The sequence below is a fragment of the Strongylocentrotus purpuratus genome, unplaced genomic scaffold, assembly GCF_000002235.5.
Source record: "Strongylocentrotus purpuratus isolate Spur 01 unplaced genomic scaffold, Spur_5.0 spur5_scaffold_14, whole genome shotgun sequence".
Taxonomy (NCBI): Eukaryota; Metazoa; Echinodermata; class Echinoidea; order Camarodonta; family Strongylocentrotidae; genus Strongylocentrotus; species Strongylocentrotus purpuratus.
The window spans coordinates 10,444,769-10,461,568 of NW_022145599.1; the positions used below are offsets into that span (position 1 = coordinate 10,444,769).

A 16,800-nucleotide genomic window follows, 5' to 3' on the forward strand; every position below is an offset into this window, starting at 1 on the left:
TTCCACTCTCATAGTATAAAAAATTAAAATAAATATTGAATGAATAGTGTGAAAGAAAACAAATTGCCAATTTGTACACAAAAATAGTAATTATCAATTTCAATCTGCATTGCCAATCTAGAGACTTCAGTTATTATATTTGATTAAACCGCTATTATTCATAAACAAATGGTACAATGTACTACAGCAGAAATAGACTCAAATTTTCCATCGATTTTTGCACTTCTTGATCATGTACAATTTATACTTCCAAGCATTCTGGATCAAAAAATGAAAATAAAGCGTAAATAAAAGTCGACGCTAAACTGCTATAGGTTGAAGAGTTGTGATATGCAACTCTTGTGTGCAAACCATCAATTAACGTATACGATTGGGTAAAAGTTGGTTTGTTTCATTAAAACTTGTTTTAAATGCTGAATCAAGGCATCAGGTTTAAAACTCATCCAGTGTTACTAGTGCCCTTTGGTAGAAAATTGAATGAATCGTTTTTACCTGGTATTTGGTTACACCTTTGAAACCCGTTGGAGACACCATAGGACACTTGCACCCTTGTATGTACCTGTAAACATGATTAATATACTACTTTTTATTTCACCTATCTTACTATCTCATTGCTGAAAAGGCATGTTTTTATCTAAAACAATATAGGGAGTATATACAACACTGTTGGTTTATCTTAGTGCCTATTTCTCTTTTTTCCTGTATGTTTTCATTGTGTTTTTTTATGTATTTATTTCAAAGTTATCCTCTTATATAATACTTGCCATGTTCCTGCATACATGTTTTATCCATATTTTTCATTCACCGTAATTACTCGATGTGAATTCATAATAAATAAAAAATATACTAACAATGATTTAAATTGTGCAGAATTATCATGTTCTTTGTATCTTTGCATTTTAGTTTTCTATATAATCTAACTAAATGCGTAGATTGCTTTACAAGTATTTATAGTTTATGTATACGTTTATATACCTAAACCTAGGGTAAAATTATTTAATTAATTTGTATTACGATAATATGATCATATACAGTGTATGTATTTTTGACTTTTGATAAAAGACATGTACGTCTGGATATTACTTCTATGTTAAAAATGCGGGAAAATAGTCATACCATCAAAATGAAAAATTTAATGAAAGAAGAGAGAATTTAAATTTAAATCAAAATGGAGAGGTACCAGAAAACATTTTTCATCTCACCGAGGAAGGGGAGCCAAATAAAGAGAGAGAGAAAGAGAGAGAGAGAAAAGACAAAAATATCAATTAATTTTGGCGACGCTTCCCCCTTTCAACTCTAGAGGCACTCGGTATATTTACATGTTGGTCAGTTGGTAGGTACAGGAAACGTATGGTTACATGGTAATGATGCAACAGATACAGCCTAAATGTCTTAACAAATGTTTTATTCACACTTGTTGACAACATTCAAAGTTATCAATTAATGCTTAACACAAATTACGAAGTCCAGCTTTTGAACAGTTATTTCGTACTACAGAATACAACTGACATCGAAAAAGTTACCAAATTAAGTTGACTGACGTGACATCATTCAGTTCACGCAATATATATTGTTCGTATCATAATTCGACAATTGAAATGACAAAAATCACCAGCACTTACAATATACTTTTACACAAATACATTACACAAAGTCATTCAGGTTGTGATCTATAAAAAAAAAACGTATTTGCTTATCACAATTAATAAAAGACAAACTGACAAACCTTACGTACTGTAATTCACTTTTGATGGAGCAATTTTTCAGACTTCAGTGTAATCTTAAAACGGGGTTGTAATTCGATGCCCAACTACGACGTGAGGGTTGTGGAATGTTGGGACCCCCCCCCCCGTTAAATAAAAAGGGCAATTACGGAGCTGGGCTGCAAAAAGAGCCCCCCACCCCCCCCCCCCCTCACCGCTTTGTGTATGCTTTCAAAGCAGCAATTTAATGAGTATTCAGAACTTATAATCACAGGAAGGGGAGTAGATACATTTTTGGAACTTTTGGAATGTCATCATCTGAAAAGACGCGTGATAATTTAATAAGGGGGCTGGTAATTCGGGTGCTTTTTTTTTGGGGGGGGGGCTTTGAGATTCTGTTGTGATCTTTCATTCATAATAAACTAAACAAAGACAAATTTTGGAATAGAACCCTCATCCCCCTCCCCCCCCCCCCCCCCCCCCCCACTCCCCACCGCATCCCCTTTTCGAACCAATGTGGACTACAAGACGATTCAATACTGCATCTTAATCGGCGCTATACCCTGTTATTTTCTGAGCAACTCTGACTTCGTCTTTCGTTCTTACCCAGTTCCTATAGTTCCAATTATACTGTCAAATTTCTCGTGATATTCAATATACTACTACGACGACGATGATGATGATGACGACTGTAGTACTTCGATCACGTTTGACCACTAATAATATTTCTACTTCATACTATATTACTTCTATTACTACGACGATGACGACTACTATACCACTACTACTGCTGCTACTGATACTACTACTACTCAGGCGCGTACGCAGGATTTTTTCAAGGGGGGGGGGGGGAAGGTTTAACATTTTCAATCGGGCCGATCAAAGGGGGGGGGGTTCCTCCAAAATACACACATAACACATACCAAAGGGGGGGTTCAACCCCCAACCCACCCCCCCCCCTGCGTACGCGCCTGCTACTACTACTACTACTACTACTACTATTATTACTTCTACAGTTATATCGTACATAGTTAACTTATATATACATAACAATATGATAACTGAACAGATAACAAATTTGCATAAAGCGTAATTGTTATTTAGAATAATGTAAAACTCGTAGTACGCAAACATTATTTTGTAAAAACTCTCTACATAGTACAATTATAACACAGTGTTTACAAAATATATTAAATTGAACAAGTTCAAAGGAACGAAATCAAAAGGAGCTTAACCATTCTGGGAAGAGACTTGTTTTCAAGAATTTATTATAATAGTCTCTGCAGCATGGAATTAGCAGATTTTTTGTCAGATTGGTTAATTGTTCCATTCTTTGGATGGTGTTACAGTAGATGTGCGAACATCTGCAGCTTTGCTCCAAGTATTTGGAATGGTATGAAAAAGGGTCCCTAGAAAACTCCTAATCGTTGCTCTTCTAGAGACTCTGCTAGAGACCCATCTAGTGATGGGTTTGAGGCAATTTGATCATGGAAAGCTTTTAACAAAACCAGTAGGATCATGAAGAGAATTCTCTCTTTTATGGGAAGCCAATGGCGGCCAATTTAAGTAGCGGACTTGAGTCTTTCACTATACCATATGCATGTTCACATAAGAAGAAAACTTTACTTTCAAGATTATTATTTGATAAATTTCGATGTAGACTATATTGCTAATTTTTTTCTTTTTAAAACAGCCTTCTTTATAGCTCGATCGAAGTCGGTTGACTAACCGGTTCGTTGTTACTATAATTGACATAATGCCTCTGCTGGCCGTCGATATGTAAATCGCGTTCGATCCCCTCCGGACGAGGTCGCAGGGGATTCTCCTCACTCGTCCTGTCACCACCACGGCGACCACTCCCATCCGCGGCATCGTTCTCCTCATCGACATCGTGCGCGGTGATCTCGATGTCGGGCGAGCTGGTGACACACGAGCTCATGGTGAACTGATGACGGTACCGATCCTGCTCGCTTCGAACCGCCATCTTTTCTAGCCGAATGTAGAGATAGAGGCTGGCCACGCCGGTTGAGTTGATGAGGAAGAAGGCGAGGACGGCGAGCACGAATGAAATGCCGTACTTGTGCTCGAAGAGCTTGTCCTGTGATACGGGGTGCTTCTCGATCACGGCGTCGTTGACGGCGATGATGTACCGGATGAGACCCGTCAAGGAACACAATCCTACCAAATGTTAACACAAAAATAAAATTAAACGAAAACAAAGAGGAAAAGCTTATAACATCTCCTTTTTAGCATGTTTAGTGTCATGATTATTTTTAACCCTCAACCAAAATTTGAATGTTTTTAAAACTTTATTCAGTGCACGTCATGAGCTAATAATGCATTTATCTATTTCATCTAGTATTAGTTATATTGTATTCATATGACGATATAGCAGGATCGTTGTATGATGGGGGGGGGGGCTGGACAAACCGAGGGACAGGGGAAATACTTGCAATGTTAATGGAAAGTGTTTGTATAGCGCATAATATTTCTTAGAATCCTCTGTGCTTTTACATTTTTTTAAAGAAAAACTATGCATTATAGCATATATTGTATCAGATCGTTTTGGAAGGCGCGGTGTTTTAAGAGCGTAAAGCGGCTGAAATCCTTTCGAGGGTGCCATAAATGCCTCCAATATTTTTTCAGGTTTTCCAAAAGCCAATTCGATCATCTTCTTAAGAAAATATGGGAGTATATATTACAAATGAACTACAAGAAATATGTTTTCGAAGGAAACTAGTTTCATGTAAAAATGAAGATATTTTGTTAATGGTCGGGGTCTTAGACATTTGCGTATCCAACGTAAGATGGACGTGGCAGAGAGGAATCGATCAGGTTTAAAGGGAGGTGGATCAAATTTGTGTGTAAACAAAAATAAGAAAAGGGGGCGAGAGAGAGAGAAAGAGAGGGAGAGAGAGAGAGAGAGAGAGAGAGAGAGAGAGAGGGGGGGAGGATGGGGGAGAGAGGATGGGGGGGGGGCGTAACAAGAAAAAAACGAGATAGTTCCATACTCCACACCCTCTCCTCAACAAGCGATGACCCTTTTTTATTCGCATATTCATTCGCCGCTGAGTAAAGTAATGCAGGTGCCCCCTCAATCATTACAATGTCTGGACATACTTATTATAATATGCCAGACTTGGTGGAGTGCATGTGCATTTCGGGGAATCCCCCGTTCTCACCTGCGAGGATGTGACCCGCTCCAGTAAGGAACATAAAACAGCGACGTTGAGGGAAGAAGAGACCCATGGTACTGAGCGATGACGTAATCACAAGAAGAAGAAAACTACATATAGGCAAGGGAAACACCTTCACCACGTGCTCTGTAAGTTGATCAAGAAATAAAAGAAGAGTATCAGTATTCTGCAGAAAATTATTGTACAGTGATTAAAAGAAGGGGAGGAAAATGACCAATACTAATTCAGTCAGTTGATGATGCTTTTCGTTTGTATAGTTGATATCGTATATCGCTCATATACCGATGATAATCATCACTATCAATACACTATCAATTTACAACCCCCTTCCATCATTCCAAATTTTCTGTCGGCAAACACGAGAACCCCCTCCCCCCTCCCAATCCACCTCCGGAGGCAATTTATCACATATTGTGTTAACCTTTGTTATTTCCTCTTTCTTACTCGTTGGATCCGGCAAATTGACAATAGTCATGGGTCATCAATCTGTCGACAAACATGGAATGTAAAGATCAAATTGTTATTCTTGCCTGCAAAATGAAAACAAACTATGGATAAGCCTTCCTCTTTTATATCGTTTAAAACGTTTTATCTAACTTGCTGGCAAACATAAAATTTGATCCGGCCCCCCCCCCCCCAAAAAAAAAAAAAAAAAAAAAATTAAAAAAAAATTAAAAATGTCATAGTGACTAAGTTTCTCTAAAACAATATGACAATAACTTCTCCAAGTAAATTAATAGATTGTATCAGCATGTTATTTCATTTTAATCGTACTTGTATTGCCGTGACGTCATTGTCACAACACAAGTAGTTCGATGATTTATGGCGACCTATAGCAAATAACGTCAACGTAAGCCACAATGGACTATTATGTGACACGTTGAGAAATGACGGTTTGGTCGCGAGGTCTGTAAACGGAATTTATAATCGTCAGGCTTCAGGATAAGATGGGAAAGCAATTACGTGTGCACGAGAGGTATAAATAATTCAATGATTATTGTTCCCCCCCCCCCCCCCCGGGGGGGGGGGGTCAGGCTCAAATTGACGCCCTCCTGCATCTCTATTATTATATCTTTATTGAATGACCCCTCGTCGTAGCTTTCTCACTCCTCTCTCTCTCTCTTTCTCTCTCTCCCTTTCTCTCTCTCTCTCTCTCTCTCTCTCTCTCTCTCTCTCTCTTTCTCTCTCTCTTTTTCTCTTTCTCTCTCTCTCTCTCACTCTCCCTTTCTTTCTCTTTCTCTTTATTTTGGTAAAAATAGACATAACAAAATGCATATAAAAAATACATGATTATTCTTTTGTTTGTTGACCTATTACCAACACTAATCAAAAATCATCATGATTATTGTACAATGATCATAGGGGCCTAAATTTGACTCTAAAAAGTTGCCAAATTTGAAAATACAAATTTCGAAATGTACTTCTCCTTTTCTTACCACATCAACTTACTTGAAAAACCAAACTTAAAGAAATCTTTCTTAAAGTATCAAGACACTCATGAAAACCAGAGCAGATTTCCTTGGAGATAGCAAAAAATGGTATAAATAAGGGATAAGAGGACTTACGTAAAACGGCTGAGCTCACATCTTTTGGCGGCTCACTCGGCTCTGGAAGAGATGCTCGAATATTAAAACATCCCGGGTTATCTGGAGAGAGAAAAGGAAAGACGATGAGAGAGCGGGAAGAAATAGGGGGATGGGAGAGACGGAAAGACAAAGACATTCAAAGAAAATGTTTGACAGAGTCCTACTTGCATAATTATATAGAGATAGAGATTGGGCCCTTGTCCAATTATACAGACCCCGGATTGGAAGGCGACGACGAATGAATTAGCTTAATTGAATAATTGTTATGTGCATTATAATAGGCATAGCCCTTCCCAACTTGTACAATTATTTAATATTTCACAGGCAAATATTCTTAAAGTACAAGTCCACTCCAAAAATAACTTGCTTTCAATAGAAGCAGAAAAATCAGAAAAACCAATAAAAACAAGTTTGAGCAAAATCGGATAAATAATAAGAACTTTAAGATTGAAAGTAGGTAACAAATTCAAGATCCTATTGGATCGTGACCATGGCCCGAAAACAAATTAATTAGGCTCTGGCAAAATGAGCACACGAGACAGTTATGATATTTACATTATGCGATATTCAAAATTGATTGAGATATGCTTCGACACATTGTAGGAAAATATGAAATAATAATGCATTTCATTACAAAGAGCATCTTCTAGAGAAAGAAACAAGTGTATTTAATATAATTATACACAATTTAAAAGATAATGGTCCAAATAAAACGGAGTACACAGTTAACAAAGAAGAATGCACAGAAATTCGAAAAGATTGTAAAATATTTGTCATGAGAATATTTTTTTTTTTCAAGTGGAGTTTCCAAATGTACCCCATTACTTTTGTTTTCCCCGGGACTTTGTATTGATGCCATACACAAACCAAGTTGACACACCTTATCTATCCCATACAGTCAAGATTATTATAATACTCTGCCTCCCTCGGGCAAAATATATTTCCTGATATTATGGTCATTAGCATGGCAGCCATGTCTGCATGGGCTATACCGAGTGAGTCAAAAAAAAACGTTTACACCTAGACAGTTGCTAATTATTTTAAAGATCATCTATAAACAGTAAATTATTATACATCTCATGAAAGATTGTTTTATCTCAAATCATTTGGTATCATTTTTGTGTGGTATGTGTTGACGCTTGAATGAACAGGAGGCATTGTTTGCAAGGGTGCAAAAATCGAATTGCGAAAAAGTTGCTTATGTACTGTATTATAGAAAATGAATTGAATGTATCAAATAAGATGCATTGCGTAGGCTTTTTGCAGACTGAGGCAAAGTCACACACACACACAGACACACGCGCACAAATGTTCTTTGATAATTGATATTTGATAAGTGTGGCATGATTTATTTTGTTAGGGATGTTATTTGGATCTGCAAAGACCGAATTAATACCCAAATCCCCATTGTTTTATTCAAACATCACATAAGAAACTTTGGCGCAAGTCGATTTTTGCACTCTCGCAAACGATGCCTCCTGTTCATCCAAGCGTGAACACATACCACACACAAATGATACTAAATGATTTGGGATAAAACACTTTTTCATAAGATGTATGATAATATACTTTTCATAGATGATTTTTAAAATAATTAGCGATTTTCTATAGGTGTAAACTTTTTTTTGACTCACACTGTATACTCCTGTGCCAAATCCAAATTACCCTCATCTCTCTACCCCCCCCCCCTCCCTATCCCCCACTCCTCCAACCCGCATCTTCATTTCGAACATTGCATGATGCTATCCGTAGTTGTCTTTCTTCAGCAGCATCCGAATTAGGGCGTTCCAACTAAAACGCATCAATAATCTGCACCACGCGGCTTGCGATATTGGGACTCGCGAGCAAGCGACGTAAACACGGACCCCATCTGATCTCGTGAATGCATCATCGCCGGCGATGTCGACCAGGGAATTGAAGCTCCAATGACTTCCATGAATAATACACGACCGCGGTCGTGACGGCAATGAATTATGCCTTATGATGGCAGGATAATAGGGAGACGCAGAAGCATGGGATATAAAGAGAGCAAAGATTGAGAAACTGACCGACGTATATATTAAACCTCATCGTGTACGTTTATGTACGAAGTGCCCTTTCAAAATCAACATTATTTTCAGCAGCCCAAACCACACTGTATTATCACCATCTTGTCATTAAGAATGTCATTTGTAATGCTGCTGAAAAGCCTTAAAGCGGGGCTGCACTATACTTGTAACTACAATTCAGGCACGAAATGGCAACATCACCACCACAACCACCACCAACAACATTATCATCAACAACATCATTATCATTATCATCCACCACTATTATGCCACCATCGACATCGCCTATATTACCGATATTTTATAGACATGTTATAGATAATCATGTCTATAACATGTATCTGCCATTACATAATCATCACCATCATCAGTATCATCATCATCACGATCATCATCATCATCATCATCATCATAATGATGTTGATGCCTTATAATCCTCCCAGACGCTTAAGATCATCCGATTCTAAATTGCTTGTTGTTTCGAAAACTAAGAAATAATGGGGGATCGGTCAATTGCACACGTTGGATCTTTTTCAAGTGTAGAATGCTTTAAAAATGCCCTCAAAACTCTTTCTTTTTCTTCAAAGCGGCTTTCCAAGTTGACTTACTTTTACATTGTTGTTGTTCCATTTCGTGTATTTTCGTGTATACTTGTAGTTTTTGCGTCTCGAACACATTAGTCAAGCGGAGTTGGCGCTTTACAAAATAATACTCTATATTATTAATATTTTAATCAATATGTCACCCAAACACGTCATTATAATTAAATTCATCTACAAACCTGGAGCAGCGTAGAGGGTTTTCATAGTGGCCTCCGATACATTCTTGGTCGCAGTGAATGACGGAGAACCGATCCAAATATAAGATACTGCATAATGGATGAAACCAAATGGCATGACTGAGAGTTAGATTACAATGCGAAGAGATCAAATCTTTCCAAACATTATCGTGCAGTAATGTACACAAATATTACTATACATAACATATAATATATATGAACAATATACATAACATAATAAACAAATGAACAAATGAACGAAATCAAATTTTATCGAAATGGAATCCATAATTAGGAATTATTTTCAATACACAAGACATACAAAAATATAGGAATAGGTTACAAAGGAATCATTCAAAATGCATTAATGCTAATGTACAAAGTGGTTGAATATAATATCAATGTGTTGCAATTTAGAAACATTCATGTTTCAAATTGTACATCGAAGAGAAAACGAACCATGCAGTATTGGTCTCGAGTTTGCGAGGTTGTGGCAACAAACCTTGAGACCGAATGCCCATTGAAGGTACCAGAGAACAATTATATAACGGGCAGTCATGCTCTCCAGTTACATGAATTTGTTAAAATCATCAATTAAATAAATAAGATAATTATGGAATGAAATATATGATTTTAAATCTCTGATGCGTGACATCGGGGCAGTGGCTCCAATAATGGGCCCTGTGTGCACTCGAATTGAAAGGCAAAAAGGGGGAGGATAGAAACAGAGAGGGGATGATGAGACAAGACGATACGATCGCTGGGTCGCTTTACTCCTTTGCATTTCATTTTATCTTCTATATGGTGGAACCTTGGCCATATTTTTTTATATACAGTCAGGCCCGTCCCCCATGTAGGTCGGGCACACACCCCCCCCCCCCCCCCCCCCCCCCGTGGCTACACACTCGCTACGCCACTGTTAGAGGTTACTGTCTCTTTTCGAGTTGGTCAGCGTATTGCGATGACTCAGGCAACAACGAAAAAGAACCCGAATGGTGATTATGCACCTTATCAGTAGCTCCCTTGTGGTTTGAGTATAGTCTACGTGATAATGGTGTCTATGAATAATCGAATAATCTGTCTCTCTCTCTCTCTCTCTCTCTCTCTCTCTCTCTCTCTCTCTCTCTCTCTCTCTCTCTCTCTGTCCCTCCCATCTCTCTCTCCATCCCCTCCCTCACTCTCTTCGTCCTCCCCATCTCTCCTACCCCCCCCCCACCCCCTCCTCTCTCCTTATCCTGTCAAAATAATGTCCTACATTAAAAATAAAAAATAAAAAGACATTAACGTATTATTTTCTGTTCATCCGCTCAATATGTTCATGAAGAAAAGCTGACGACGTTTCAATTCGAAATTATCGTGACAGTCTGTCCGCTGAGTCGTTAACAGGCAGAATGAAACAGATCAATAATTTACACATTGTGAGCACAATATTAATATGCTTCTGGGTGCCTATCTGACGGGGTTCTATGGGGGCCTTGAAAACTCGAACTAAACGAAAAATATGCCTCGTTTGCATCTCTTTGTGTTTTAAGTTTGCGTTACGTGGGGTAAAATTCAACTATATTTTCATTTAAATGTGATAATTTTAGAATATGTTTCTATCTATTGGCCATTTTGATAATCCCAATCGATTTCTTACTATCCCCCCGCCCCCTGCGAAAAAATGGTGGGGGGGGGGGTTGGGTAAGTTGTAAATTTCAACATAGCTCTCTTTATTCCCATAAATCATATTAATTCAAAGATAAGAAATTAGTGGTCATTTACGATAACACGATAACACATCCAAACTCTATAACAGCATTGAGTATAGAATGAAGAAAAAGAAAATTCTAGTATGCATACTAGATAATCATATTCTCTTTAACTGACAAATCACTCGAATGAGGATGGCGTCTCCCTGATTACACGAGAGAGTTTCTCCAGATGATGGAAGCTCGGTAAGATGGGGGTAATCACTGAAGTTAGGGCTAAAATACCACGATAATTCAACCGAGGGTATTTAGAGGCGTCGAAATGCAACAAAAGCAAATTGAAATCGTGATGCGAACGCAAAAATAATCCCATCTTCTCCATGAGTATACGAAAGCAATTTGCCACAATACGTTTTTGTAATAGTTTTTTTTCTCCTTCGTGTGCAGATCTATTAGCGTTTGATATTAAACAAGAGGTCTGTACTTTCACTATAGTACTTTAAAGGACCCAATCAGAGGCATATTAATGATTATTCAAGATACTCTCTGAGACATTTGGGTCCACTTCTTTGGTATAATATAAATTGTATCCAATTAAATATTTCATTTAATAATACATTCGTGAGGCAATATAAGAAATATTTAAATTGTTCCTATTGATTACTTTTTATTTGTTAAATATCTCTTCTTAGATTATCTTGTGGAACCACACCACACTGTTCGATGCTTTTATATGTTTTTATGTTTATGTTATCAAGTTTTGTGTCTTATGTATGGTTTTACCAATCTCTCAATTTTACAATGATAATGTAAAAACAAACAAATATATAAACTAGGTGTGCACTTTAACAGCCACAAACCTGGCTTTCTTTGTGTTCACCATTTTCCCAATTATTGAATTATCCACTTTGATTGTTTAAGTATGTAGTCTGTCATTACTGAATTATGTATTATACGATCTACTTTTCCCCTTTCTTCACCTTGTTTCTTATTGAATGCTATATAATTATGTTTTGTTAATTTACCTTCTTAATCGTTTGATTGAAATGTCATAGTTTTATAATGCTTTTATTGCCCATTGACTGTTTATACACATTGTTTTAATTGATGTTAGAATTTGGACATATATGATTTGAATTGAATTGAATAGCGCGATTCCAACCATTGTGGGGCACTGATACCATGGAAGGGGGATCGATACCACTCTTTGATCATTGATTATGCTGATTTACAGGGCCTCTGATTGGAGGAAACGTGTGGGAGGGGTCCTGCTTACTTTTCTCGTCCTTTTCCCATTTCTCTTTACCTTTGCGCTCTTGAAGAAAAAACAATCCCTCTTCTATTTTTCCTTCTGTTATTTGATTTTATGCATGTGCCCCCTTACAGCTATTCCATGTGACTCAGTGGCGTAATGAGCATTAGATTTGGGAAAATTTATCATTTTCCAACAAACGCATAAATTATAATTCACCAAAAGTGAGAAGAAAAAAAACACCCGGAGAATCATGTAATATCAGCAACATTTGTAAATCACTGGTATCGAATTAGAAAACCATGAATGAATGGATTTTATTTGGGGAGCAACTGCGTGCTATGTGATCCACAGTCCGATGACGTATCCATTAGACCACGACTCCTCTATATACTGAACTATAGGTCTATTTAATTTTGTTTTAATCAGCTAATACTTTTTTTTTATAGCTTGTAGATTAAACTACTGGTGCATAGAGAAAGCAAGTCCCCGCATAAAAAAAAATGATTTAAAGCAATGCTTATTTTATCATTTTTCAGAAGCAAACAATAATTATAATGAATTTCAGCTCGAAATGCTGTTGGACAGGATTGTTGGACGAATTCACATACAATGTACTTTATAATGAAAATCAAGAACATAATGTATGGAAAACGTGATCGCAAAGGCTTTCAAGAATTCAATATTATACTCTACATATTGCTCATAATATAGAAATCACGTACGTATACCATTGTCATATATTCAGACATTTTGATATGACGCAATGTATTGGAGTTGCCTAATTCTGTTGATTATTTTAAAGACCGTCAATAATATTGGGCCAGAATGGATGAGACCACACAGCGAGGTCACTGACAGGTGGCTATCTCATTCAGCTCTCAACTATAACATAAGAAAAAGAGGATCATTGGGGAACAACAGGCACCGATTGGGGAAGTTTTCTATATAGAGGGAGCAAGTAGCTACAAGTATGACAGTGGGGCTTTAAATCTTTTGTGATCGTGTTGGGAATAGGGGGAGGGAGGAGAAGATAAATTGGGTGGTGAACAAATTATACCTTTATCTCGGCAAAATTCCAGCAATCCGGAGTGCAATTTAATGGTGACTCGGAGGGTGCCGTTACTGAAATCTCGATCAATGATCTCGTTCGTGAAGATCCATTGGTTGGTAAAGGTAGCTATCCCAACGAGGAATAGGGTAATATAAGACCCAGCCACCGCCCAGATCGTCAGCCCCAACAAAGTAAGGTTCTTATTTTTCATCTTTTTTTCTTCCTATCCTCGATTTTGGGGTATTAAATCCTTTATTTTGCTTTCCTTGTGACCTCTATAGTCCGCTTATAACACTATTCGCTTCTATGTGTCTCCCTTCCTTTTTTCCTGCTTCTTTCATTTGTGTGTTCTCTCCACGATTATCTAATTTGTTATTGTTTAATTCACTTCATCCTCATTTTATGCTTCTTGTTACCCTTCACGATACTTCTCCTGTCCACACTGACGTAAGCACCATGTAGAGAGTGTTGAAATTATTCCACAGGTCAGGAAAATGCTAAAGCGATGTACCGATGTCTCCACACGAAACAACAGTATTGATACATACATTCGCTCCTTAGATGATTTTCGAAATCGCTCCAAAAGCTGATTATCCAATAAGGATAAGTTGGCTCAAAACATGATGGACAGCTTAAAACAATGTTCATCAGTCTTGGTTATAATTATCATCAACGCGTTTATACACCGTGTCAACTTTCAGCAAACCGTGTATTCACTATGCATCAATTTCAAAACAGACGTGCATGTCGTATGGATAAGGAGTATCTGAAATGATTGAAGACACCCGTCTTAATTTGGGCCAACCAAAGGAGTTTAGGCTGATGTTCAGAGAGATTCGATGGGCAGATTCAAATTAAAGGGTGTCGATGGCGATGTATTAGAGGCTTGGAGACACAAGCACATATAGGCATCCAGATGCATCCAGTGGCATCCGTGTCCTAAAGAGAAATATGATCCGAAGATGTTCACGCAGACGACACCGCATCACTGCTAAAGAACATCGGAGAGACTGCAGCGCGCGAAAGAGATGGCTATAAAATTATGAAGTGGAATTCTTTGCAACAGCTAAAGATGATGATGAATCCTTTCAAATTACGTTTCCACTAATCCGAAGCATCTCAATATCATACTCGCAATGTATCAGAAAGGCCTTAAACTATTAATAGAGAATTAATCGTCTATAACTGATTATTTCTAAATGACTTCCCATCGCTAAAGAAACATCTTTTCCCTCTTTCTGAGTGTGTGTTATGAAGGATGGATTGGACGGAACGCGCGCGGCGCACAACCATTATAACGCACACTTACCTTTTCCTATTGTATCTAGCATAGCGGCCCTCCGGGGGGGGGGGGGCAGAGGGGGCATAGTGCCCCCTACTTTTTCAAGCATCCGAAAAGTGCCCCCTTTTACATAGGAAAAGTTCCCCTTTAACTTTGTAAGAAGTGCCCCTTTTTATATAGGAATAGTGCCCCTTTAACTTTGTAAGAAGTGCCCCTTTTTATATAGGAATAGTGCCCCTTTTACTTTGCCAAGTGCCCCTTTTCCTTTGCAGAAAGTGTCCATTTTCCATTCTCATAAGTGCCTTTCTTAATCTCTATAGTAAGTACCCTTTTCAGGTACGAGAAGTGCCCTCCTTCACTTTTGATAAGTTCCCCATTCACCTTTGATATAATTGCCCCATTCATATCTGAGAGGTGCCTTTTTTTACTGTGACAAGTGCCCCTTTTCCTTGGTAAGAAGTGCCCCTTCTCCTTGTAATGACTACCCCCATTCTATCTCGGATAAGCGCACCTTATATTTTCACATGTGCCCCTTCACCTTTCTAATAAGTGCCCCGTTTCCTAATGAAAAGTGCCCCCATTAATAAAAGAGCCCCATTCCCCTTCTCATGAATGCCCCTTTACATCTCAAATGACACGTTTCAGGTACAAGAAGTTACTTCTTTTCACTTCAGATAAGTTCCCCCTTCTCCTCCGATAAGTGCCCCTTTAAAATCTGATCGTTGCCCATTTTCTTTCAACAAATGCACATTTTCCTTTATTATAAGTGCTCCTTTTTCATACACTTTAGGTGCCCCTTTTCATATTTGGTCGTTGCCCAATTTCAGGTGCGATAAGTGCCTCATTCACCTCTGATAATTTCCCTTTTTATAATGATACATGCCCCCTTTCCTTTCTAATACGGGACCTACCCCCTTTTCATAAAATTTAATGCCCTTTTCGCCTTTTATAAAATGCTCCTATCAAAATCTGATGGGGTCCCCTTTTCCGTCGACAAATGCCCATGTCCTATTCTCATAATATGCCCCAAATTTTGACCGAAATTATGACCAAACTATACAAAAAAAGAGTATGCTCAAAATTATGCCCATAATTATATACGACTTATACCCAATATTATTATAGCCACTTGGAAGAATATTATTAGCAAAAGGACATTCATTCACAAGCCTTTGTTCATTTAATATTAACCGATCAATGTTTATCAATCACCTGATCAATCAATCCAATCCAATCCAATCCAAAAGATATATAGCGCCTTTTCCTTTTCAATCAATCAAATATTTAATCAAACAGATTTTCACTAATGTTATTAATGAATTTGCAAGAATATAAATCATTTCATGTTCATAATAGTTTTTATAAGAGGAAGTTTGACTCAATTGTATTTTTCGAAATGATCAGCATTTAATAATCAAATTAACACCGCTTTAAGATTCTTCGTAACTAGCATGACAATGCATGAGACACAGCGAGTCTGAAGTAATTGATATCTCAATTTATTACCATTTTCAGGCATTTCTGACGAACCCATTATGTATTCAGGCTGAAAAATGAGTAGGTCTGTTCACATCATCGTAACTATATATATATGCAAATACATTTGTTTTGGTGATGTTTTGTAGACCTATGGTATAGTCTGTTCTCCAAAATAATATACGGGAGAGGAAATCCACTCTTTAAAATGTCATAATATGTGGATTATTTCGCGTTGGAGTGGAAATTCACGCAAAAAACTTAGAATCCACTCACAAAATAGTAATTGAAACATATATTAAGAGTAAATTTCTCTCATCGGAGTGGATTAAAAAACGAAATAATTTCTAATATAACTCGTAAAAGAGTTAATTTCCAAGAAAGAGGGGAGAAGAAAGAGAGAGAGAGAGAGAGAGAGAGAGAGAGAGAGAGAGAGCCGAGATAGGAGGGAGAGAGAGAGAGAGAGAGAGAGATGGGGTCCATAACCCATTGTTATTCAACGAAGATTTTGATAATTATATAAATTTGGCCTACATTTTATTTCTATAATGTCTATGTCTAATATAATGTATAATAAATGATAATTTGGACTAGATAATGCACAAAATAGATTTGATGTCTTCACGATTATCAAGCCATACGTGAACGACCCGTCATTTTATCATCCATCGAGTCAGTGGAGCGTTACATTTTCATGAATATATGATACTACTTGGAAATATATTTTCTTCTC

At 37.5% G+C, this 16,800-nt stretch overlaps 1 protein-coding gene across 1 annotated transcript; it reads right to left on the bottom strand.

The window, feature by feature from the left end:
- Positions 1-2,676: 2,676 nt before the first annotated feature.
- Positions 2,677-14,516, bottom strand: LOC100892296 (voltage-dependent calcium channel gamma-5 subunit). The gene is made up of 5 exons (XM_003726378.3): positions 13,316-14,516; positions 9,316-9,402; positions 6,466-6,546; positions 4,886-5,026; positions 2,677-3,881 (listed from the first exon to the last, which is right to left on the bottom strand). The coding sequence occupies exons 1-5, from the start codon at positions 13,518-13,520 to the stop codon at positions 3,403-3,405; spliced, it is 993 nt and encodes a 330-aa protein (XP_003726426.1). The 5' UTR covers positions 13,521-14,516; the 3' UTR covers positions 2,677-3,402.
- Between the last annotated feature and the right edge of the window lie 2,284 nt (positions 14,517-16,800).